This window comes from Capricornis sumatraensis, chromosome 4 (genome assembly GCF_032405125.1).
Source record: "Capricornis sumatraensis isolate serow.1 chromosome 4, serow.2, whole genome shotgun sequence".
NCBI classification, from domain to species: Eukaryota; Metazoa; Chordata; class Mammalia; order Artiodactyla; family Bovidae; genus Capricornis; species Capricornis sumatraensis.
The window spans coordinates 112,564,739-112,592,560 of record NC_091072.1 but is presented as its reverse complement, the minus strand read 5'-3'; the positions used below and the strand labels follow the sequence as shown (position 1 = coordinate 112,592,560).

At 35.6% G+C, this 27,822-nt stretch overlaps 1 protein-coding gene across 2 annotated transcripts in view; it reads right to left on the bottom strand.

Moving 5' to 3' along the window:
- Positions 1-411: 411 nt before the first annotated feature.
- Positions 412-27,822, bottom strand: part of WASHC4 (WASH complex subunit 4) — a 57,993-nt gene continuing 30,582 nt past the window's right edge. For both annotated transcript variants that reach the window (XM_068970118.1, XM_068970119.1), the window contains exons 20-33: positions 27,532-27,648; positions 26,242-26,410; positions 25,416-25,570; positions 22,647-22,721; positions 22,287-22,391; positions 19,801-19,935; positions 17,081-17,189; positions 12,544-12,610; positions 11,968-12,054; positions 9,158-9,305; positions 6,036-6,132; positions 5,226-5,422; positions 4,796-4,895; positions 412-2,888 (exon numbers count right to left, since the gene is read on the bottom strand). In XM_068970118.1, coding sequence (XP_068826219.1) covers positions 2,821-2,888; positions 4,796-4,895; positions 5,226-5,422; positions 6,036-6,132; positions 9,158-9,305; positions 11,968-12,054; positions 12,544-12,610; positions 17,081-17,189; positions 19,801-19,935; positions 22,287-22,391; positions 22,647-22,721; positions 25,416-25,570; positions 26,242-26,410; positions 27,532-27,648 — 1,629 coding nt within the window. In that variant the 3' untranslated portion in view covers positions 412-2,820. The remainder of the gene's footprint in view (positions 2,889-4,795; positions 4,896-5,225; positions 5,423-6,035; positions 6,133-9,157; positions 9,306-11,967; positions 12,055-12,543; positions 12,611-17,080; positions 17,190-19,800; positions 19,936-22,286; positions 22,392-22,646; positions 22,722-25,415; positions 25,571-26,241; positions 26,411-27,531; positions 27,649-27,822) is intronic.

Here is a 27,822-nt window from a genome sequence, read left to right as displayed (position 1 = left end):
TAAAAACAAACAAACAAAAAAATGGAGCATTAAATCTCTTAAGAAAAGGAATACCATCAGTCCGAAACTTCAGCAACTTAAGCTGGAAAAAGAACTAAAATTATTAAAACTGGCTAAAGTTCACCATTTATATTTGGCCAGTCCAGCATAAAAAAGTAAGAGGACAATGTATGTGATGGTATTGTCTCACCTTTCCCACAACCTTACAAATTTACCACCTCAGAAGAGAAAAGCAGAACATTTTCTCCAGCATAGTATTTAGAACACTCTCCTTTATTATACTGTTCCAGTCCAAGTCATGACTGCAAATGGCACTACAGCACCACAGATTAATGATCCCTTCCCAGGAGTAAGATTTAAAATGATACATTCATTTAGGTTCTTTTATTTGAAAACAGCAAGCAACAGAAAGATTAAAAATATAAAAAGGAAAGAACAAAAAGTCCACCTGGGCTACACAGAGGAGCCAATACTAACTTTATACTTGAAATGTCTTGCCTATATGCATGCAAGTATTTGTTTAAAGACATTTCCATATACTATTAGATTAAAGGGAACTCCAGAAAGAGTAAGAACTACTGGTTTAAGACATTCAATTCTGAACAAACATCCAAAGGAAGTAAATTTTGGAAATTGCATTTATTAATGTTCTATTATACATATTGTATTCTCTTAGAACTGGGGGAGAGGAAAGCCCCCCACTTAAGGGAGATAACAAATTTACCATCTTTTATAAAATCTAATTAGAATTGACAATGTTATGATTAGTCTTTAATTCCTGAGAATTTGAACATTAAGTTTTCTGCGAATTTACAACAAATGCTCACACAAATTTTAAATTGCAGTATGTCTGAAAAAAATGAAAATGTTAACATTAATACACTGGCAAGGAAAACCATCATCTAAACGTGTGCACATCTAACTTAGGTGTGAGACACTCAGCCCTGTTGCTCTGCACTTTTAACAGCATTTAAATACGCTTAATCTTTTTCAGAGATTTCAAATAAGTAAACTTACTATACCTTATCCAGTCTGCAGTGCCATTATTTTGAACTAAAGGTAAAATTTGATCTGTCACACTTTTTGTAATCATAGGTATCCATGGAGTCAGCATGTGACCTCTATCTAGTATGGATAAAATAACTGACTTATGTGGGGAAAATGATAGAAACCTTTGATTCTCTTCTAATTAGAATTTCTATTAAAGGAAATGATTTTAGGGAAGTTAGAGAAGAAAAAAAAATAATACAGTTGCTATGAAATGGTGACCAATTTGACAGAGTCAAATGTAAGATCATTACTATAAACATTTATGATAATAAAAATATAAATTATTAATTATGCAGCATGCTTCAGGGCCATTTCTACAGTTAGTATGAATTACAAATATTAAATGCCTTTAATCCATCCATTGTACATAATTCTATAAGTCATGTTGAAACAATAAAAAACATTTCCTACCTATTCTGTTTCTTCTGAATTTTAACAGTGAAAGTGTTCATCTTGAGCTGGGAAAGTTACCCTGACTGTGATCAATGAGAACAGACACGGCATTGTACACCCATTCCAAAAGCTGGAAATCAAACGTTAGAATTACTCACAAAATTTACCCAAAGAAATGCTTTATAGGCAAGTGCAATGGAAAAATCAAGTATTTCCTAAAATAATATTAGTATTACATGTAAAGTTTCAAACTTTGTTTTCACTGTAAAGGTATCATTGTATTATATTAAAATATTATAGGCCATGATTAACCATTTTACTATTAACTGACATAATCTTTACAAAAATAAAGCTAATAATAGCTTGTTCGGAACTAAATTTACTCTAAATCTTTCTGTACTTTTTAAATCAGTAAATGATTTAGTTATTTAGAACTTCATTCTCACAGTGGTAATTTTTTTAAAGCCTGCACAGTGCTAAATCTGATTTCTTAGATTATACTTGGTTTAAAGAAAAAAAATCTGCCGAAACCATCACCAAGACTTCAACTGAACCTAATGTAGAAGAAACCTGAGTTTAGATGTAGAAGTAAGAGTTCATTCAGTTTTCTCGGGTATCATATATGCCTTCAGCCAAAAGTAAAGCGTCAAGCAGGACTCTATGGCTTTATCTGTATTTTCCTCCATCTTGAGTATTAAGTAAATCTTAAATTTAAAGCAGTTGTTGGAGGTTAAATAAGTTCTCAAAGCAATGTAAACGAGTTATAAAATATCTCACCGGACAGCAGCAGCTCTTGTGAGCCACACGAAATTAACGATGAACCAGTGCACACTGGACATAAAGGATACACTAGTGCCTCATCTCTAGTATCAATACCATCTTCATATGTCCCTTTTATAAGAATACTGATATGTATGCTTCATGAATTTCAGGCTCAATTCCTTTTGTTTAAACATATTTACTGGCTGTACACAGTATATACACTGAATTTCCAATGACTGAGACAAAAATACGGATCAAAGACCTATGCAAATACAAATTATAAACATTCATGTAGATTATAAGAGATCTGAGGTGGCAGTTTAGGAATGTGGGTTAACCCTTTTAACACTTCATTTCAAATACCAGTTCCCAAGCAGGCACATCAAGCCTAAAAAGTCCAAGAAAAAAATCTAATTTTAAAATCTCATTCTCAACTTTCGAGAAGTACAGCTTTTAGACGGAGAATGGACTTCACTTTAGAGCACTGCCTTAGAGAGATGCAGCATCTAAATGTTTCCCAGAGATGTGGCCCAGGAAACACTCTGTTATTAGCTTATAATATCCATTTCACGTACAATTCTGATGATCTCACAGGGGCAACGCATACCATCAGTATCATTTGACAACAGGATCTGCAGACACAGTGCTGTCGGACAGGTCTCCATTGCTTGTTTTAGTCTCTTCTGAAAGCATAAGTAAAAATAATGGACATACTTATGTTCACTTAAAAACCACAAACTAAAGTCGAAAAGGACAATATTGCTAAATTTCAAATGAACAAAATGTTGCATCTACCAAATATTTCTCTAATATCACAAATTATATGCAGTTTATCTACCTTCATGTTTTAGAACTCTAGGCTAAATACTGCAAATGTGATGTTCTGACTAGTTTGTAATCAGGGTGTGGAACTGTTGAGACATCAGAACTGTGTCTGGAATGGGGTTGGTTTCACACTGCACATTCCTCCGCATGGGCAAGGAAACTGTAGTGCTGTTACTGGTAAAAACATGACTGCAAATTCACATATAAAACTGTCCAGAATGAATACCTTCCCAATTATGTTTATAGTTTATTTTTAAATGTGATTTTTTATTATGAAGATAATAAAATGAATTCTGGCTTCTTGTGCAAAATTTCATATGCATATCCTTCATTAACAGAGCAAAACTATTTAGCTAATACATTTAGCAACTCTGAGCAACCTTTAGCTAACAGCCCTACAGCACAGCCACCACCCAGACATCAGGCAGATATCTGGGTGACATACATTAACCCCAAACCCCAGAGAGTTCCTAAAGAATAGCAGTCCAAAGCAAGGAGCTCTACTGAGACTGCAATGTTTATTTTGTCTTAATGCTCTAGGCTTTGAAAGTAAATATCCAGTCCACCTGCAGACAAAGTTCTGGCATCATGACAGGCCTGAGCACAGCCTATGCAGTAACTGAACTGCTGAATCTAAACTCTTAGATACTAAGAGTTCAGTTACTGAATCTAAACTCTTAGATTCTAATCTAAACTGATCTCACAGTTCAGTTACTACTGACTCAGATTCTTCCAGATGACTCTGCTAAATATAATGAACCCCAAAGTAGTAAATATGTATTTTTTCATTTAATAAATACTGAGTATCTTCCAGGCAACAGCCTGAAATCATTTTTCAAGCACACTTACTTAGTATAGATCCCAAAAATGCTTGCATATGCTAGTAATACTGATGTAACATTATCAATAGGGAACAGGGTAATGGATGTAAGTGGTCTACTGAAATGAATGATGTCTCTTTGGTGTGAAATACATATTTTAAAAATTTAACTGATAAGATTAATAAAAATATCATAGTTCATGAAGTTCTTTTATTCTTGATCATTGTGAAATAAATACGGGCAAGAAGAAAGGAAGCAGAGCAAACATGAAACCCGTCAAGTTGCTGTACGCAGTTTTGAGCGTCCACAGAGGAAGCCTAAGCGGCATAACTTCCATAACAGAAAAAAGGAAAATTACCATTTCTCAGAGAAAACAACTGGTGTTAAATTTCAAATCTGGGAAATGATCATGAGGGTCCCTTAAGTATGAAATACTGAAGAATTTACACCCGCATAGATGATATCAGACAGAATCCTCTCCCCAGTGACCATCAGTTACTATGGCTGTACTGCTCTGATTCTCCAAGCTCCGGCTATAGAGGGGCACAGGAGGCTATTCACTCTGATACTGAAAGCGTCCTGAGTCACCTGGCCTGGCATTCAGTCAGCATCCAGTCAGCAGTCCTGCCCTCAGCAGCATTTAGTCTCCTCTAATCTGTTCCTTCTCAACTGCTAACAGCTGAAGGGCGAAAGAAAAAACCCAAACTTGGTGCCATTTTAAATTAAGAGAAGATGAGCTGAATAAAGTGTTATTCCAGAACGAAATGCATGTTAAATTTCAGTTTCACAAATGATCCACTTAGGCTTTACTTTTTAAAAAAAGGACATTTCTAGGTTTATATATTTTTTTCAAAAAGAAAAGCCTGACTCAATAAAATGGGGTATTCATATCTATTATTGATGAAAGATTTACTAGTCTTTCCAAATAAAAGCCACTCACTAACCTTCTTTCTCTTTCTTTTCTTGGTTTTCTTCAGCTGCAGTCTTGTCAGCTCTGAAGAAAATTCTTGCACTGCTCAGTGAGAAATACAGCAATTCAAATTCCTAAGTAAATAAAAATATCAGAAATAAAAGTTGAAAATATATATTTTGGCAAAATATCAAAATTACCATATTTAATATCTCTTCATTTTTCTAAAATGCTCTAGTGAGTGCAAATCATAAATACAGAAACTGAACTAAGCAATCTATCCATTTTTAAAGATATGAGTCAAATGGCTTCCAAGTATCATTCATTTAAAAATATACTCTTTATGACCATTATTCATTTCACCTATTAAAATGGGAGTTTCAATATGATTGACATTTTTTCAGTGATCAAGAAGTAATGGGTATTAAAAAGTCAAACCAGATTTGACTATTATTCTCCTCTACCTGTAGATAAACATCCAGTCGTTTCTGAGTGAGATTCATGGTTTGTAGTAGTTTTTCATCCTGACTAGTTGACTGTACATTCTGTTGCTTAGCAACCGCTCTCATCTCCTTCAGGTATTTCTCTCTAACAGACTGGAACCAGTGAAGTGAGTCAAATTCCTGGTACTGATCCAAAAGCTTCAGAATGTAAGCCACACCTAGAGTCATCAGCAAAACCAAATCAAATTACAATGTGTACACAAACTGTATTCCACTCTACCAATAATTCTTAAAATTAAGCTAACCATTTTAAAATTAATCCTCTTTCCAATTATGCTTTATAGCACAAATGAGAAACTTAGCAACATGGCTTAATTCCTCCTTAAGAAGATGTGATCCTATTAAGAAATTTTTTTAAAAAAAGCCAATCAGGAAGATAGAAAGAAATATTATGGCTACGAAGATCTGCAGATCACCTGGAGATAACATAGGGCTGTAAGAGTGGTTCTACTGCTAAAGAGACAAGTGAGGAAACTAAAGAAACCAGAGAGACTAAATAAAAGATGGTCAGACTGTAAAACTACAACAAAAACAAAGCCTAAATAATTAATCCAAGTGATTAGCAACACCAAAGGAGCATGAACAGTACAAATGATGGGAAACAAGCATTACCAATCAGATGACCCACCTAAAAAGTAAACAGTAAATAAACACAGCTTGTGAAAAACAAATCTACAAAGAGCACATAGATCTATTCTCAAGCAAACATTTCGAAAAATTCATTGTAAGGTAAACACAAAATTCATGGGAAAAGAATTTCATTAAGCTTACCCATGGCAAAGCCATCATCAGTAAAGGCAGCTCCAATTTTATTTTTTTTATTCAATTTCTCCTTGCAACTAATGGAATGCTCTACAAAGTTGAGGGTCTAAAAAGATATAACAACATATCAGAGAGACTGTGCTAAAAAGAGTCGTCAGAATTTAGTTCCTAAAACAGACATTTCAAAAATTATAAATAGGATCTCTTCTAAGTTCCTGCCTTTTTGATTTGAAACACTTGCCTCATATAAAAAGCCTCTTGGTGAGGTCACAGTATGTGTAAGTATCTCATAATGGCTCTTTTCCAAATCCTTTAAATGTCAGCACTCCCTCAATCACCACTTAACCCAAGCACAGTGCCTTGTTATAAGATGCTTACTAAAATATGTACATTTTACAGATGAAGAGACGAAGACTTGAGAAGCTTAGTACCTTCCCTAAAGCCATAATCTAAAGCAAAGTTGAGTCAGAAAAGTAGGTCTGCTTTATTTAAAAGCTTGAGTGAAGTCTCTCAGTCGTGTCCGACTCTTTGCGATCCCATGGACTGTAGCCTAACCAGGTTCCTCTGTCCATGGGATTTTTCAGGCAAGGATACTGGAGTGGGTTGCCCTTTCCTTCTCCAAGAGATCTTCCTGACCCAGGGATTGAACCCAGGTCTTCTGCATTGTAGGCAGACACTTTACTGTCTAAGCCACCAGGGAAGATCAATTTAAAAGCTTAAGTACTCTTAAACACAGCAATGCTTAGTTCTGCCCACCCAATTCATGCTATACTACTATTTCTTACCATATTCTTGGCTTAAAAAGCTTAGTGGTCATTTGGATTAACAAATTCCGGCCCCCCTCGAAAAAGCACTTCTCTAAAAAATTTAGCTCCTGTAAAATACCTTAACTAATCACAGCATTTATTCAACAAAGATTTACTGCAACTTACTATGTGTGCTCAGCTGCTTTAGTCTTGTCTGACTCTTTATGACTCTCTGGACTGTAGCCTGTCAGGCTCCTCTGTCCATGGGATTCTCCAGGCAAGAATACTGGAGAGGATTGTCATGCCCTTCCCCAGGGGATCTTCCCAACCCAGGGATCGAACCCATGCCTCCTGTGTCTAATACACTGAAGGTAAATTCTTTATCCACTGAGCCACCAGGGAGGCTCAGTGAAACAATTACAGTAAAAAAAAAAAAGAATACCATCTAACACTCTACAGGACAACACCCCTGACAATGACAGAAATGCAGCGCCTCTACACGGCCCACCCAGTAAACCACCAGCCACATCTGGCCACTGTGCACTGGAGATGTGGCTGGTGAAAATGAGCAAGTGAACTTTTTATAAAATTATAACCAATTTAAATTTAAGTGGCCACTTGGGGGCTACGATAGCACAGCACAGGAATAAAGAGAGGCCTGTTTAAAAATAACTGTGGTACAATATGATAAGTACTACAACAGCTTACACTGGAAACAAGATTATCAAGTTTCACTTTTTTTTTTGCCTGTAAAACTTACTTGGCAATGAACTGCATTTTGTAAAATCTTTGTTAAAGATTTCTTCCTTAGATATTTCACGGTTTTTTCTGAAATTAGATTAAAACTCAAGAAAAACAATAGTGTCCCGTACTTTTCTTCTTTGTAGTGTTCTTAACCCACCTGTTTTCTCCATCACTAACTGAATTTTGACAGCTGCCCTGCAAAACTCCACTCTTCCTCAGACCCACAAATGGTTCCTCACTGATGTTTACTATGGCTTCAAATTTATAAAGAAATATGGTGAGAACTCACCGTGAGTTAACTACATTATTACTGAAATATAACTAAGGTAGACTTGCTTCCAGTCTCACAACTATCTGAATATGAAAAGATAATGCTTATCAGATAAATATGGACATTTTTGCTACATGGTATAACAATTATTATGAGAGAGTGTTAACAATAAATGTATTTTAAAAACAATAGAAAGGAAAATGCTTGAAGAAAAAAGCCGTCCATAGCCATCAAATACTTTGAATTCATAATAATGGTTCTAAGTTGGCAGACTACAGTCCATGGGGTAGCAAAGAGTTGGACATGACTGAGCGACTAATACTTTCAGGTTTCCCTGATGGCTTAGACTGTAAAGAATCTGCCTGCAATGTGTGAGACACCGGTTCAATACCTGGGTCAGAAGATTCCCTGGAGAAGGGAATGGTTACCCACTCCAGTATTCTTGCCTGGATGATTCCATGGACTGAGGAGCCTGGCGGGCTACACTCCATGGGGCTGCAAAGAGTTGAATATGACTGAGCAACTATAGTATGTTAGAATATCGGTGTTAATTCAGGCAGCAACATGAAAAAAGTTATTACTCTTGATCAAAGTTAGATGTAATCAGAAGTTACATCTGCTCAGTGATATTTAGATTTTAAAGCTATTCTTTTACAATTATTTAAAGAAAGAGCTTTGTTAAAGAAACCCTTAGAGAAGAATAACTCTTTTTCCTAATATATACCTCTCTAATCTCTTCACTCCATTTTCCTCACTGTAATAACTGTTTTCATACTGCAATTGTGGTTATTTTTAAGATGTCAACTATAGAATTAGAGTGCCACACACTATACACGATAAAAAAAATTTAGTTTAGATGTTAATATTTACTACTGAGTAGAGATATGCTATGCTATGCTAAGTTGCTTCAGTCATGTCCAACTCTTTGCAACCAACGGTCTGTAGCCTGCCAGGCTCCGTCTGTGGTTCTTTACCACTAACACCACCTGGGAAGTCCCTTTAAATAGTATGCTTTTAAGAAACACTTCATATTTTAACAGTCTACATTAATCACTTAAAATGACTATATAATTCAGTCCAAAGATTACATGGTATATATATAAAATGGAGTATATGCAAGTAATTTCAATCACACTAGGATTCCTCTGGCAGTTATTAATAAGAATCTATCTTAATTATAAAGAAGCCTCATTCTGCATAGCTAGTAAGTAAAAATTCTAGGACACGTTCACTGAGACCACATTTAGTTTTATCTACAACCAAAAAGTCAACAATACAGTCTGTGTGCATTTCTTGCTGTAAAAAAAAAAAAAATTGGATCTATTTATTAATACTTTAAAAAATGCATTTTGTGTGTTAAAAATACTCACCAGAGGGGGAACAATGATATAGAAATTTCGGAGATGTATATTCTTTGGCCTTCGAAATTCTGGAGCAAAAACATCCACAAGCATTTTGAAATATTCTGTGCCTTCAGCAGAATTTCGTGTGTGATCACTGAGGACTGAATCCAAATGCCTAAAATGCAAAAAAAGAAAGAAAGTATTTATTTGGCTCCTTTCTCAAAAGAAGAGGAAGCTTTTAAAATCCATCTCTCATTAGTTAAGAGCACTCAAAAATATGAATTACTTTAAGACATCTCTAAACTTCCTTGGAGTAAAGGATGAACTTTTTTTTTTAACGGACAGAAGCTTATCATTGTTTAATTAACTTAGTCCCTAAAAGAGAACATGTAGCACCTCTTGAAATTTTAGAGTTTTGTATTTTCTTCTTCTCAAAATGAACCGTGCAGAAGTCCATTTCATTGTAAATAAACTCCTTTTCATTTTAACTCTCTTCACTAACACTTCTACACTTCCTGACTTCAACTGTAATCAATCTCCTTTTCAAGAATCTAGTTTCCCACTCAACCTTCAGCCTTCCCTCATAGCTCAGTTGGTAAAGAATCAGCCTGCAATGCAGGAGACCCTGGTTTGATTCCTGGGTCAGGAAGATTCCCTGGAGAAGGAACAGGTTATCCACTCCAGTACTCCTGGCCTTCCCTTGTGGCTCAGCCAGTAAAGAACCCCCCTGCAACATGGAAGACCTGGGTTTGATCCCTGGGTTGAGAAGATCCCCTGGAGAACCGAAAGGTTACCCAACTCCAGTATTTCGGCCTGGAGAATTCCATGGACTCTATAGTCCGTGAGGTCGTAAAGAGCTCAGACATGAGTGAGCGACTTTCACTCATTCACTGAGTCAACCTTCAGAAACATTAGCTGCTGCTTCTACATCCTTATGTATGGCTATTATCACTTTCAAATTACTATTCCTCCACCAATAAATGGTAGAAAATCTCTCCTTTGAGATGCATGTGACCCAACTATATCCAACTATCCAACCACTCCCTCCTAAAAGCAGGCATCTATTAACTGGTTTAACCACTGTACTTCATTTATCTTGAACTATGATACCTGTTCCAGAAGACATTAATGTCCATTTAGAGAATCAATTTATTATCATAACCTCATAACTCCCTGACATCACCTGCCATAAACTTTGTTTCACTTGATGAGTAAACATCAAGGCAAGAACACAACACAGGTACTCGCCATTACACTGCATCGGGGGCCCTGTGTCAGTCTCTCCATTGGGAAGGTGTTTTTCCCCCTTGGGAAGGCGTTTTTCCCCCCTTTATGATTAATAATCAGTTTGTGAGACAATGTTTTCATAGTGAATACTCTATTCTCCAAAAATGTTTGAGAATTCATTGATGGTTTCTGTCTGATGTCAAGTACTACAGTGGTAGTTGCAAAACTGGTTTTTTCCCTAAATTTTCTCATCCCTTTCATATTTACTAGCTGGCAAGCACTGTAAAAAGGAACTTCCCCTCTGTCACTCCAACTTTTATTATCACTGTATCACAGACTCTTAAATTCAATATTATGATCAATTACTACCATTACTCTTTGATATTCAAATTGTTTCCACTTTGTCCAAGGGTGCCCCTTCATACCTGACCCAGTAACTGTTATAGTTATTAATAAGAAAACCCGGTTTTCTAAATATGTAACAATTCTGCATGCCTTTTCAAGTTTTAAATTGTGTTCCAAAATCACTACTTATAAGTCTATACATCTGCACTGTTCAATAAGACTGTCATTAGCTATTTAAATTTAAATGAAATAAAGATTTTATTTCAATCCCCTAGTCCATTAGCCCTATTTCCAGTGTTCAACAGCTACATTCGGTAGTGACCACTGTACTGGACACTACTGCTCCAGATTACATAAAAGGACGGAGCAGTATCAGAACCATGCTGGTGAAGAGGAGTATTAAAAAAGAGTGAAAAGAAAGGTAAGGGGCTTCTCTGGTGGCTCAGTGGTAAAGAATTCACCTGTCAATGCAGGAGACACGGGTGTGATGTCTGATTCGGGAAGATCCCACAGGCCGTGGAGCAACTAAGCCCATGCGCTCCAACTACTGGGCCTGTGTTCCAGAGCCTGGGAGCCGCAACAAGGAGACCAGCGCAGTGAGAAGTCCACGCACCACAACCAGAGAGTGGCCCTCACGTGCCACAGAGAAAAGCACACGCAACAACACAGATGCAGCACAGCCAAAAATAAGTGAGAAAATAAAATTATTTTTAAAAATAGGTGAAATGAATTTTGTTAATGAGATTTTTTTTTTTAATTTCTTCTTTTTAAAAATTATTGGCTGCACCCAGTCTTAAGTTGGAGCACAAGAACTCTTCGTTGCGGGGCTTGTGGGATCTAGTTTCCTGACCAGGGATAGAAGCCAGGTCCTCTGCATTGGGAGTGAGGAGTCCTAGCCACTGGACCACCAGGGAAGTTCTAATTTTGTTAATGAGATATTTGGCATTCTTTTTTAAACACTAAATCCTCAAAATTAGTTATGAACTTTATACTTGAGCACATTTCAATATGGACTAACCACATGTCAATTGTTGAACAGTCACATGAATTTGAAGGCACCGTCTAGAAGATCCCTTTTAGTGACACTGGAAAGATCTCAGAATACTGTAGTCTTAAAAAAATTGTATCCCGTAAACAGACCATCATTTGCATAATAAGAACACTGACATATCAGTTTATATGTTATCCTCTAGTCTTTACTGTTTAAATGATCATACATTTTTTAAATCTCCAAATTTAACTTATTTTTCCAAAGATTAGATTACCTTGCTGCTTTTAATGTTTCTTCTGCAAGACCTTCTTCTTTGACTAGTTCTTCAAAATTTACAATATCTTCAAGATCAGGTACAAATCTACGTTAAGAATTTTAGAAGGCATTTATTAAAGCAAATTAAATATACGCAACTGACAGACATAAAAGCAGTACTGTAACACTGAACTTTTCAACAATATTTTTGGAAAGAACTTTGCATTTCAGTTCTATTATTAATATCACCAGTTTATATTTGCAACAACTGAGTTCCAAAACTCAATTTTAGCATTTTTAATTATTTACATATAATCATCAAATTATAATCTTTAAAAATTATGTAGTCTATAGAACAATTCAAACTGCATTGATAAAAGAAATTAACTTCAAAAAATACAGTCTGCTATAGTCTTAAAATTTGAGAAAAATATTTAAGTAGTAGGATTAATGGTTTTCTTCCATATTTGATCTCAAAATATATCCACAAGAAAAGAAAAAAGCCCCTTCTACAATATTACTTACAATAAAGATGGATTTAAATGACGTAAAATTTCTAAATGGCATAAATAAGGCAAAAATATTCCATCCATACCTAATGGCATTGCTGCTACAATGAAGGCCACCAGATCTTATCATTCGTACATAGCCCATAGCATTACCTTAAAAATCACATACACAAAAAAAATCAGATGTTTATACAAATAACTCTAAGTTCTAATGATCAGGAATACAGTTATATATAGCAGTCAATTACAAGGTTTCAACTCGTAAAAACTAAAGAGATTTTGCTGTATTTTACTTCAGTTTTGCTCCAAAAAAATATAACTTATGTATTTGTGCACTTAAAATATTGTTGCTCAGTCATTAGTGTCCAACTCTTTGAATATAAATGTACATAAACTTACACCATCTATATTAAATATTTTAAAAATAAGTGTTTTAATTGATAAATGCATTAAATGGAGCACATTTTAAAAAATCAAACATTTAAAGATTACTGTTATCGTCTGTCTGTCTCTCTCACACACACAGAGCTGCAAGTGGTATCAAGAAATCCTTATTTGATTCCTCCCAAATTAGTATCTCCAACCGAGACTATTCCTCTAGGCTTTTTTTTATCCCATGCCTACATCTCCATGTCTAAGAAGAATTTTTAATTTAAGAAGTTTAACTCCAACTAAAGATCTTCACCCCCAATTATATTTTCTTCCTCAGAAACTGACAAGTCTATCCTTCCAATAGCTCAGGCCAAACCCAGGGAAGTCATCTCTGCCTCCTTCCTTACCCTCAATGTCGTCATTTAGTTTAGTCAGTACTGTCCAACTCTCTGTGACCCCATGGACTATAGCCCGCCAGGCTCCTCTGTCCATGGGATTCCCCAGGCAAGGATACTGGAGTAGGCTGCCATTTCCTTCTCCAGGGGATCCTCCCTGTGGTTCAAACATGTCTCTCCTGCATTTGCAGGAGGATTCTTTACCACTAACCAACAGGGAAGCCCTCCTTTCCCTCATACTTTAATCAATGGCAAATTACACTGGCTCTACCTTCAAAATGTCACCAGAATTCAACCAGTTTTCCCAACCTTCACAGCTCTCACCCTATTCCAAACCACCAGCAGTTCTCGCCTAGAATATTACACTATGCAATGGTTTCCTGATCTATTTCCACCTTCAGTATGTCACCCCCCGACAATGTTTCCTTTATATAGCAGTTAGTGGTTCTTTGATTCTGCCCCTTGCAACTGTTCTGATACCACACCCTACCATCCAGGTCTTCACTAACTCCATTCCGGCCCCTGACTGGTTTCCAAAATTGCTAAGCAGACTCGGGACTTTTGCATTTACCACCACCTCTTCCTGGTAAACTCTTTCCTTAGCTATGCATGCACATGGCTTATTCCTTCATGTTATTTAGGTTCCTGCTCACGTGTCACCTACTTAGAGCTTTCCCTAAATATCATTAAACTATATCATCCCCTGAATATCATTAAAATCATTTAAAATCATTAAGTGTTTAATGACGTGTCACCTTACTCAGCACCTATTACTGATACGTATCTTTCTGTCTGTATCTCCCCCCGTTAGAATGCAAGACCTATGATATAGCTTTTGTGTTCTTAAAACTGCTCCACCCCTAAAGCCAACATTTCCTACTCAAATGAAATGAAAATACTTGTAAGAACCGACAAAAAGATAAGAAGCAGTCAATACTTCATATATTACAATAATATAATTATGCACTTAACAGACATCATCTGATATTGTTAAAAACCTTCAATTAGGTATCACTGAATCCAAGGCTTATCCCAATATAAGAAATGATGTTAAAATGCTTTTTTAATATGCATCTTAGAAAAATGAAGTATCTAGTTTGATTGTTTTCCATCAAATTGTTTTCCTCCAAATTGGCTGATTAAAATATGCTGCTGCTGCTGCTGCTGCTGCTAAGTCGCTTCAGTCGTGTCCAACTCTGTGCGACCCCATAGACGGCAGCCCACCAGGCTCCTCTGTCCCTGGGATTCTCCAGGCAAGAACACTGGAGTGGGTTGCCATTTCCTTCTCCAATGAGTGAAAGTGAAGTTGCTCAGTCATGTCCGACTCTTAGCGACTCCATGGACTGTAGCCCATCAGGCTCCGTGAGAAGCAAATAGGGAGCAACAGTAAAGAGTGAATCTGTGAGCTAGACTACTGGGTTCAAATCTGAACTCTGTGCTTTTTAGCTACAAAACCTAGGTTAAGTTATAAACTTTGTACCTTAGTCTCTTCAGTTGTTAAATTAAGCTATATTGGGTTAAATACTGGGTTTACTGTCATAGATATTACCAGCACCTAGAAATACTGTACTATCCTCAACAAATATGTGGAATGAATGAATATAATACTTCATAGCATTGAGTTTTACATGTGTTAGAACATATAAAGCACTCAGAATAACTTTGGCACATAATGAACATTCAATAAATGTTAATGGTGGTGGTTATTCATTCAGCAGGCAGGTTATAAGACAAAAAGACTTCTCATTTTGCTCCCAGCTCTAGATTCCTTACTCCTTTTCTCAACAGAGTTAACAGACTCAAAAGCACATTACAATTTTTATGGGCAGAGGTAAAGAACTTTTTAGGAAAAACACTGCAAGCCTAACGGAGAAGGCAATGGCACCCCATTCCAGTACTCTTGCCTGGAAAATCTCATGGACGGAAGAGCCTGGAAGGCTGCAGTCCATGGGGTCGCTGAGGGTCAGACACGACTGAGCGATTTCGCTTTCACTTAAGAAAAGAATGAAGAATAAAATACTGGAACAAAGTGAAAAGGATAATATTCACCAACTGTGCAATACATGCCAGGGGCAGAAGTGACAGGATTTTTGGGTACTGGGGAAAAATGTCTATTTTGATGTATATTGGGGAGGAGGGGGGAATGACTAGCGTCCTAAGCTCATGAATTAATGATTATTTCATAGTACAAAACTACTTTTAGAAAATGTAAAAACATGAAATAAGTACTACCACAAGCAGTAGTCACGAGCGGAAAAAACTTATTGGTGTGTGAATTTTAAAGTTTTAAGCAACAGTGCTCTGAAGAAACAGCTCTTAATTTGAGTACCATGGACTCTAGCTTTGGGCATCTGACCTCTGGTATGTTATATGCAAAACTGTATGTGAACATGCATAGGGGCATTATTCTGAGGAAAATCAATTCAGTATTTTCATCAAATTCTCAAAAAGAGTTAAAAACTATTGCTCCATAAATTCACAATCTAATATGACATTAAATATCACTATGAATAAAACAATACTAGACAGTATCTTACTATTCAATTGTTTAAAATTAAAAATTTACAAAGGTAAAAGTCTGTAAGTTCTTGTACTAATACAAAATAGAAAGTTTTAATGTGTAAACCAATTAATTTATACAACTTTAGCTAGTGCTCACTGACTTTATTCCCTAACCAAATGTTTATCATACCTTTCCCACTAGTAAACTTAAAGCCTCTTGAGAACAAAGGCTAATTGTATTTTCAGCATCAAGAAAAATATCTGGTATAACAAAGGCTTTATAAATGTTTGATAAAGGAATCAATGAATCTCAGGAGGCCAAATTTTGCCAAATTAGAGTCAATAAGGGGCTTCTCCAATGGGTCAGGCGGGAAAGAAACTGCCTGTAATGCGTAAGACCCAGGTTTGAGTCCTGGGTCGGGAAGAACCCCTGGAGAAGAAAATGGCAACCCACTTCAGTATTCTTGTCTGGAGAATCCCAGGGACACAGGATACTGGTGGGCTACCATCCATGGGGTCACAGAGAGTCAGACATGACTGAACAGTTTCAGAGTCAATAAGAATTTACTGAACTGCTTGTGGTCTGCAACTGTGAAGAATACAAAGCATCTTCGGACATGGAGCCGAAAACCCTGGTTAAAATGCCAGCAACACCACTTATTTCTGAGTTTCTCTTTTTTTTCATCTTTAAAAAGATGATTACATGCCTATCTCAAGCGTTACTGTGAGGACATTAATAGAGGTAATGCATATGAAAAGCTCAAATAAGTATACAGTTTTTTAAATCCTGGATTATTTTTAAGTGAAGTTCTTCCTTTTAAATAGTGTTACACATTTCAGAAAACAAGTTCTACTTGTAAGCCAGACAGACAACTCAAGAAATTATATATAAATATAAAATGATGGATCATAGGAAAATTATTAAATAACTTTTCACATAAACACTGCATATCTTTGGATTTAGGCTTAACCTAAGGGAATCTCTTTTAAAAGTCTGAAATAGGACCTTGAAAAGAATAGGCACCCAATAAATAACTACCAGTTGACTATTTACTATGAGTATGGCCTTTGAGATGAGTTATATTTTTAATTTAACTGAAGAGGTTTTATTTATCCATAAAACATTTATTTATACTATTTTATTTATAAATATTTTATTTATCTATCAATTATTTGTGCACCAACCATCCAATCATACTTGAAAAACTTTTGGTAAGGAAAGGAATTTACTAGTGGAATAAAGCCAAACTTAGGCACACACATATTAAAGTTTATTCCTATGAGATATTTATAATATATCAGACAGATTCTAGGCATTTGTACTTTACTTTCCAACATGTTTACAATAACTTACCAATTTGACTGATGAGCTGCCTGAACTGATCAAGGTAGCTTTGTCCCTCTGGGGTTATTCCAAGTTTTCTGATGCCTCGATTGAATTTTTCTGCTCTTTCAAAAGGATACTGAAGAGAAAATTTGAAGACTGCCATTATTAATAAAGACTCCTAAAACATAAAATACCTACTAACTCAATCATACCAATATCACTGTTCTAATTTGGCATTTCCATTGTGTTCAAAAAAACAATTACTGAATTTAATGACAAAAAAATTATATATAGCACAAAAACTACCAATATTCAAGGTCAATATAAATATTTTTAAAGGGAATAATTATGAATGCCACCAAACTTAGATTTCCCATTACCAATATTAGTCTTCCAACTGCTCTATCAGATAGATAAAAGAAATCAATGCTTCCTAGAAACATCTGTTCAGAGATTTGTAGTAAGTTTCCATGGGCTGAAAAGTATTCAGTTCAGTTCAGTTACTCAGTTGTGTCCGATTCTTTGCGACCCCATGAATCGTAGCACACCAGGCCTCCCTGTCCATCACCAACTCCCGGAGTTCACTCAAACTCACGTCCATCGAGTTGGTTTGCCATCCAGCCATCTCATCCTCTGTCGTCCCCTTCTCCTCCTGCCCCCAATCCCTCCCAGCATCAGAGGCTTTTCCAATGAGTCAACTCTTCGCATGAGGTGGCCAAAGTACTGGAGTTTCAGCTTTAGCATCATTCCTTCCAAAGAACACCCAGGACTGATCGCCTTTAGAATGGATTGGTTGGATCTCCTTGCAGTCCAAGGGACTCTCAAGAGTCTTCTCCAACACCACACTTCAAAAGCATCAATTCTTCGGCACTCAGCTTTCTTCACAGTCCAACTCTCACATCCATACATGACTACAGGAAAAACCATAGCCTTGACTAGATGGACCTTAGTTGGCAAAGTAATGTCTCTGCTTTTGAATATGCTATCTAGGTTGGTCATAACTTTCCTTCCAAGGAGTCAATGTCTTTTAATTTCATGGCTGCAATCACCATCTGCAGCAATTTTGGAGCCCACAAAAATAAAGTGTGACACTGTTTCCACTGTTTCCCCATCTATTTCCCATGAAGTGATGGGACCAGATGCCATGATCTTCGTTTTCTGAATGTTGAGCTTTAAGCCAACTTTTTCACTGATAAAAAAAGGTTTTCCAGGTCTTAGTCAATTTTTAAAAATTATTCATTTTATAAAAGTAACAAATGGAAACAATTCTTATATAACAACAGCACCATTAATTTCTCTGAACATTAATTTGATTCAATAAAAATGAGTTAATATAATTTCCTGCTAACTAATCTATAATTTTATTAATTATTTTGCTGCCCTGACAATGAGAACAATGAACAGCTAATATATAAGAGGGCTAGAACCAGGTGATGCTTAAGAAGAGTAATAAAAATAGGTCTGGATGTGGCAAATCAAACATAAAATCCATCCAAGCCTGCTCGTTTCTCTATCCACATGGCTATAGGTGGCCTCTGTACTGTTAACACTTACAATTCACTTCACTACAGGAAAATTCAGTCCAGAGGGTGAAAGTAAAATAGCATTCTTATAAATTATTGGTGGGATTGTCAACTGGTGCAATATTTTTAGAGTACTTGGCAACATGTGTTAAAAATTTAAATAATCATATTCTTTGCCCTTTTCCGCTTCAAGGAATCTGTCTTTCAGAAACAGTCCCTAACACACGGAGATATATATGCAAGGATGTTATCTATAGCACTGTTGGTAGCACAGAGAAATCAGAAGCTACTGAATAAGTATTTCTCAGTAGGAAGTTAAAGGAGTTACAGTATGCATCTTTACTATCAACTGTGCAAGAGACTGAGGTAGATCTATAGGTACTGACATGTGATAAGCACACTGCAAAACAGTATGTTTAGTATCAGTCCATTTTTGTTAAGGAAAAAAGCAGCATTTGTAATGCACAAATACATGTTTATCACACGGACATCTGGAAGACGTCACATGACACTGTTAATAGCAACTGCTCCAAGAAATGAAATTGGGAGAAAACAGAAATGAAGGAGAACATTTAGCTTAAATGTTAAACAATACATTGTTTAAATGTTTCAAAATGAGCATGTTCTGCTTTTGCATTATTTTAAAATGAACAAAAGTAATACCTGGTTACATTCATCATTTCCTTTTTCCTTACACTTTCACTTACAAAGAATGCAAAGGGTAAGAAATTACAAGGGAAAATACAGAAAACTGGAAGTCAAACCAGGGAGTTATGTGAAAAATAAAAAAGAAAACAAAATCCCTAATAGAGTAACTCATAATGAATTTCAGCATAAACATTTGCTATATAGGCAACCGCTGAAGATATTGAAGGTTTGGTTCAAGACCCTGCAAAAAGGCAAATACTGCAATAAAGTGAGTCATGTTAATTTTTTGGTTTCCCAGTGTAATACAACAGTTACGTTTTCACTGTACTGTAGTCTATTAAGTAGTATTCAATAGCATTACATATACAAAAAATAACATACATGCCTTAATTTAAAAAAACTTTGCTGCTAAAAAAGGTAACCATCATCTGAAAATGCAGGTTTGCCACAAACCTTCAATTTGTTAAAAAACATAGCACCTGCAAAGCACAAAGAAGTAAAGCACAGCAATGTAAGGTATGTCAATATATTCAGTAGTTGAATCAAACCACCTTTGCAAAAGAATATGTAAAATACCTTATGATCATTTTGGTCCTTGATTTCCCTGAAAAACCGAATATCTTTAATCAATCTGGATTTGATATGTTCATCATACATAAATTGGCTAAATATATAGAACTTCTTTTTCAAAAACTGGTAGGTGAAATTGACCTATAAAATTAAAATTGGAAAAATTAAATATAAAAATTAATTTCAAATCAGTACTACTAAATAAAATAATCCATTTATAGTCTAATGCATTTTGGACCTGAAATACTTAAATAAATGAGGTTTTTATTGCCAAAGTTTATAGAACCTTCTAAAAGCTCCTCTTAAATATTTTTATGACACAAAAAGAGAAATTAAAAAATATTCACATAATAATATGACTAAGAGCTATAGTGAGAATCATAAACCAGATCTGCCGACACGCTAGGTTTTATGTCATAAACCACATTCAGGAGATTATTACCAATCTGCATAAATGAACTGATACTAAAGTAAAAAACATGGTGCTCTTTGACCTTTCTTAAAGGAAGACAGTAAACATTCAATTATTTACCCATAAATATTTTGAGCACCTCTTACGTGCAAGACAATGTACCTGCTCTCATGCTAGACACTGCCCTTGTCATCACCAAGTGAATTCTAGTGGGAGGGACAGGCATTTTAAGAGACGTATAATACATGTTAAATAAACTCGGAAATCGCAACTGCAATAACCTGTAAAATGATAAGTTTAGATGTTTTGAGAATGGATTAAAAGGCCCTGATCTAGACTTAGAAAACACTGAGAAAGTAGGGTTTAAGTTGCGATTAAAGTCAAAACAAGATTAATTCTGATCCACAGATGAAAAGAAATGAAGCTGCTCAGTCGTGTCCGACTCTTTGCAACCCCATGGACTGTAGCCCACCAGATTCCTCCATCCATGGAATTTTTTAGGCAAGAGTACTGGAGTGGGTTGCCATTTCCTTCTCCAGGGGATCTTCCCGACCCGAGGATCGAACCTGGGTCTCCCACACTGCAGGCAGACGTTTTACCATCTGAGCCACCAGGGAATCAGCCTTGCATTAATTTCCATCCCCACCACCTTCAAATATTACCAATTATTTTGGCATATGTACACCCATGTTAACAGTCTTCATCACCCAGTTATAGAAATGGGTGCTTTCTCAGAACTTTTCTTGCAGCTTAAAACATTGCTTTTTCTTGATCTCCTCAGTTGTAGTAGCTCTTAGAAGATTATTACCCATCTTAATAGTGGGTAAATCTGCCAGTCTCTGATCTTATTTTTCCTGTGCTCAGATCATCATCACCAGACATCAGGAATTTACATTTATTACTGTGGTTAACTAATTAACAGCTGTTTCTCCCGCCAGAGTACAATTACTGAGACCAAGAAATGTCTGTTTTTCTCATCTCAGCACCCAGCACAGTGCCTGAGACACATAAAATACAAGCATAATTACACGTTACATGAATGGTTGATAGATGAGGTCAAAGAAGAGTTTGATCCTGAAAGGTTCAGAAATCTCTATGCAGATGACTCCTGACTTGAAATCTGAAATTCCATCCAAGTCTCATTTTTCTACTGGTAACCACTAACAAAGAGTTTCAACCATGTTACTTATCAGCTCAAATACGGCTTCTCCACTACACTAAAAATGGTCCTTTGCAACCTTCCAGTCATGTAACTTCTCCTTATTCCCTTACTCCCAAATATGCTTAATAATACTGTACTATTTAAACATTCTCATTATTCTTTCCTCAAGGAGAAACTGTAACCTGAAAAGCAGAGTAAATTAAAAGATTTCTCTTTTTCCAACAGAGGAAAAACAGCATATAAGCTCAAATGATTCATTCTCTCACATGCCTGCCCATTTTTAAGATTTGAGATATTTTTAGCAAATTGCTATTTTTAAGGGTATCAAATAACTAGTAAGTACCCTCCCCTGAAAAAGAGCATGCAAGTGTTAAGTGTTCGTCGCTCAGTCGTGTCTGATTCTTTGTGACCCTGTGGACTATAGCCTTCCACGCTTCTCTGTCCATGGAATTCTCCAGGTAAGAATACTGGAGTGGGTTACCATTCCCTTCTCCAAGGCATCTTCCCAACCCAGGGATCAAACCTGGGTTTTCTGCATTACAGGCAGATTCTTTGCCTGGTGGCTTTGCCACCAGGGACTGATGTTAAATAAACTATCAATGATTTGCTTTCAAAAGGAACTTTTCAGAGACTATCAGACAATCCACATAGATATATATTTATGCTGATGTCTTCAAATTCCCGATGTTATTTATAATGATCTTGAGATGGTAAGACATTCTAAAGTGACCTTTGAATCACAAAGCTTCCATTTCCATCTTATACAACTTCAGTGCCAGATACTTCAATTACAGCAAACAGAAAAATGGAAATTCAGGTATAATATGAACAGTTTTTTCAATGAAAAAACTATTTTTAAACTTCCAAATTAAACAGCATCAAACATTTGTACAACACCCCCTCCCAGAAGGTTCTTACTGTTGTATTCATGATTCCTGTGCCATGTGTTCGAATTGAATTAGCAATATGCCGAATATTAATAGTGTTCAAATGTTTGTTATTACTTGTTCGTTCAATAAAAATCTGTAATAGAACAAACACAATCCATAGCAAACACTGGTCAGTTAATCTAAGAATTTTAGAACTCTATTTTATTAGAGATAATAGGAAAGTCATTCAAGAAGATAATACAGTCAAATCAAAGAAATAAATATTATCTCTAAACAATCATTGTTTCCTTTATTTTGCTAACTTTCGCTGCTAAGAATGAATTCTTTGCCCCTCAGCCTTTCCTACTATACACCCACCCACATTAAAAATTGTTTTTAATTTACTTACTTGATTATTGAGATTATAGAGGTATCGAGATACAAATATATGAATGTTTCTCATAATTTCCAAGACATCCAGGCCCTACAAAACAACCCACATAAGTTCTATTATTAGTTTAAAATAATCAAACTTATCAATATAGTAACTTACTGCTTACATTAAGTCACCCAATATTTTAAAATTATTTTAAAGAACTACAGAAAACATACAGCCAAAGGTTAGAATAGGCTTCTGACACACACAATCAGGACTAACTGCTTGGGGAAATCTGACTGTTACACCTTTTGTGTAGAGAGGAAAAGTTAAAACTTCAAAGATCCATGACTCACATCATTTCCCTACCACTTCTGAGAATATGTCTTCTCAAGGATTTTTTTCTATATTTTTTAGAAAGTAAATTAACAGCCAGATTCTAAAAGGCAGCCAGAATATGTGGTCATCTCTAAAGCATACACTATTTTTCAAGCACTGTGCAAGGTTCTTTACACGGAATTCTCAAAAAGATATTATTCTTCTAAATTCCACAGCTGATCACCCTCTGTTTTTTCAGTCTTTTATCTTTACTGAGGCTTTCAATGGCTAAGTTAAAGATCTCTCTTGGTAAACGACACATGGCACTTGAAAATGTGTGGACTATTTTCAAGTACCTTTTGATACTGATTTCTAACATAATTCCACAGTGATAAGAGAACAGACATTGTATGACTTCAGTTACCGTTAGACCATGAAACTTTTACACTTTGTTTTATGTCCCTGGATATGTTCCAGTGTCTCCTGGTTTATAGTCTATGGGAACTTAAATAGAATTTCTATCCTCCTGTTGTGTGAAAATTGTATAAATCTTAATTATATTGAATTGATTCATAGTGTTTTTCAGGTCTACTACATCCTTCTACTTTTCTATTCATTTTATTAATTTTTGAGAGTCTGATAAGGAAACTCCAACTAAAAATCTTAATTTATCTTAAAAAATAATTGTATAGTGGACTATATGTAACTTTGTTCTGTATTTTCTAAGTCTCCTATAAATGTGTTACTATATTTTCATAATTTAAAAAATGAAAAAGGACAAAAATAAATTCCACAGCTTAAGAAAATGAAACTAAGAGTTCTGCAAAGTCAAAGAGGTAGGAAGAGGCAGAACCCAGAGATTTTAGAAAGTCTAATTACAAATCTTTATGCTTCTTTTAATTATACTGCTGCTGCTAAGTCGCTTCAGTCATGTCCAACTCTGTGTGACTCCATAGACTGCAACCCAACAGGCTCCCTCGTCCCTGGGATTCTCCAGGCAAGAACACTGGAGTGGGTTGCCATTTCCTTCTCCAATGCATGAAAGTGAAAAGTCAAAGTGAAGTCGTTCAGTTGTGTCCGACTCTTCGCGATCCCATGGACTGCAGCCCACCAGGCTCCTCCATCCATGGGATTTTCCAGGCAAGAGTACTGGAGTGGGGCGTCATCACCTTCTCCGTTTAATTAAACTAGACCATCCTGAATATAAGGACTTCTCAAATGACTCAGTGGTAAAGAATCCTCCGGTCAACGCAGGAGATGCAGGTTTGATTCCAGGATTAGGAAGATCCCCTGGAGAATGAAATTGCAACCCACTCCAGTATTCTTGCCTGGAAAATTCCATGGACAGAGGAGCCTGGTGGGCTATAATAGCCGACGGGTTCATAACGAATAGGACACGACTGAGCGACTGAGCTCACCCATATGTACCTTTAATATACAAGTTACCTAATAAGAATCCTTCATTCTTCAGTGATTACTCTAATATCTAATGAATGGTATCATGTAAACTATTCCATAGCTTTTCTAACTAGGGCTCAAAGTAATATCAAAACACCCCTTTGATTAAGTTTTTATTATAGATTTTCTCACATTTGAATCTAAAAATTTATTTACTCATTATTTTTCTTCCACTAGGCTACAGGTACATGAGCTAAGACTGTTTCTATTTATTTTTGTATCCCTAAACATACTGAGGGCTTCACAGGAGACCCAGTGGTAAAGAGTCTGACTGCAAAGCAGTCAATGGGTTCAATCCCTGGGTCAGGAAGACCCTTGGAGAATGAAATGGCAACCCTCTCCAGTAACACAGTGCAGTGTCTAGCAAATTTTTGATAAATATTAATTTTATAAATAAGTGAATAAAAGGATATACAAACTGATCCTGGAACTGGCCCCTATATATGCAGTAAGATGAACGAAAAATTAGGATCTTCAAATTTTGGAACTGAATTAATGGATTTTAGTAAATATTATATCTGGATTATCTTAGAAATAATTACATGCAAATTAACTGAAAACAAATCTTTGTACTCCTGAGATACAACCATACTGTAAATTAGCTTACTGAATTTATAAAGCTAAATATTTTGCACTCAAGTTACATTTGTCTAGGATATTAAAGCACATATATTATATCTAGTTTAAAATTCTTAACTGTGACCTTGACTAAACTTGTAAAAGTTCAGCAGAAGTCACCTCACTATCCTGATTTGTTTCTGAAAAGCTGTATGTAAAAATGTATGTACCAAAATTTCAACAAAAGGTGAAGTACAAACATTTGGAAGCATGTGATAAATTCTTTCATAAAGCAAATCAGCACTAATTTTTTATTCTTCTCAACTATGAGCTTTTTATATATAGCAAATATTTTCTTTTCACTTTCAACTTTGAAATATAAACACGGTACTAAATATTTTTTTAATTGTCTTAGAGAGATACTATTAAGCTATCATTAGACTATACTAAGAACACTTTATACTATACCTGTTCCAAAGTCTGACTAGGAAGATGGGCCTCTGTCATAACCAATCCATAACGCTGAGTAGCTAAATTTCTCATTTCACTGTAAGTAGCCCAGTCATGAAGAGCTACTGTCGTTAGATTGTAGAAAGTCTTGTCTAGGTAGTGAGTTACATAAGCTTCAAAAGAAACAAACAAAAAATTCAAAACTTTGATTCATGGTAACAATAGGAAAGGAAGAAAAATGACACTAAAAAGCAAATAACTTGTCTCTGAACATTAAATTTCTTCCTTTAAAATAAGGTGCTAGGAATGGGACTTCCCTGGTGATGCAATGGATAAGAATTTGCCTGCCAACACAGAGGACACAGGTTCAATTCCTGGTCGAAGATTTCACAAGCCATGGAACAACTAAGCCCGAGCACCAGAACTACTGAGGCTGTGCTCTAGAGTCCACAGGCTGCAACTACTGAGCCATGTGCTACTACTACTGAAGCCTGTGCTTCACAAGGGAAGCCACCACCACGAGCAGCCCACGCACTACAATGAGAAGTCCCTATTTGCTGCAATTAGAGAAAGCCCACACACAGCAACAAAGACACAGTCCAATCAAAAATAATAATAATAATAAATGAATTAATTAAAAAGAAAAGACTGAGAGCTAAAAAGTGTTCTTTAAATAATAAAATAAGCTGCTAGGAAAACAAAAATGAAGAAACAAAAAGGAATTCAAGAATAAATGGACTAATACAAAGAAAGATTTTTCTCAAGGTTTTGTTTTTGTTATTTGTTCTTTAACAGAGCAAACACATATAGAATACGACCCTAAGAAGAAAACCACAACACTCACCTCGAATGTCAATGAAACGATTGAAAAACCGAATTGGATTCAGAGAGAAAAAAAGGGCCAGGTCTTTCATGCCAACTTTGAAAGGGTTTCTGTCATCCAGCTTTAAATGAGTATGCACAGAAAGTCGCAGGTCCTTCTCTATTTCTTTGCACAACTTGTCCAACAAATGCTATTCAGAAAAGAATTGATATCTTAAATTTTCAAAATGATATTCCAATTGTATGATTCTTCTAGATGTCCATGTTCTCAATGTGAAGAGCTTTATACTCAGTACAATGACGAAAAAATTTGTCAAACTGTCAAACTAAATACTCCCTGGTAAAATACTGTTTCACTGGGAAAGTCAAATTATTTTCCTATCCATTTTAAATCAATGACTCTTTTTAACCAGGAAGCAGTCAGATGAGTTCTAATGAGTTCATTAGTATTTTAAGTATAATACCCTTGCAAAGAAAATCAAAAGCTAATCTCTGGTAGTTTCACCAAAATAAACATGAATATACAACATGAAGCATAAAATTTATATAAACCAGAACATAGGAAGAAAGATCCTGAGAACATTCAAGAGGAAAATTTTTGAATGCTTCCATGTAAAATTATTAAAAACCCACAAAACTCACGGAGTTAACGGTAATGAAATTAATCATCTTTTCTGGTGTAACATGGGGTTCTAAATACTGACCAAGACATGTACCTTATTTTCTAAATATGAATATTCAGCACGAGAAATTATATTAAAACTCTCACATTTTTATCAAACCTGAGTAAGGTTTATATTGTAAAATTCACTCATTTTTAATTCCTCCCTCTATATAAAAATACTGCTGGCTGAAAATACAGTTTTAAAGATGGCAGTATTTATAACACACTTCTTTAGAACAAAGAGAGATTCATTTAAATTGTTACACAAGAAACAGGATTTACTTTTAAATATAAAAGATCTCAGTCATTAGCTCTCAAAATGAAATTCAACATTGATAGTTGTCTTAACTGTATTACCATGAGCAGCAGACAATATTCAAACGAATTTTGCGTTTGCAGTCTTCTAATGAATAGGACTTTAAATTCAAATATACTACTTACTAAAGTAAAAGAAAAAAATAATTCCAAATTCCTAATCTGGATTTCTATACAAAAAATTAGGAACTAAAGGCCAATTACAGTTCTGCTGTTCTAGACAGTGATTTGTAAGTAAGAATCATAAATTTGTGAAAGTCTGCTTCAACCCAAAAAGTTTTTCCAAACTCGGCATTCTAAACACATCTTACGCTTTTCAATCTCAAATGTTACCTCATTTAAAATTTCCGTAATTTCCTTGTCATAGCAATCGAGAAGCATCTCACAGGACTCCAAATGCCTTGCATGCATCATGGCGGGCACACAGTCACGTAAAGCGCTGAACATGTACTGACGGGGGATGGGGGGAGAATGTACATGCATTTAGAGAAACTACGTCTTTGAATTACATTACAGAAGTTACCTGTCTTAAAAGACAAAGCCTCAATCTGAAGGCTGTTTTTCTACCCATGACTACCTTACTTTCCTAAGTAAGAGCTGAATTTTACTCTCCAAAGCATATGC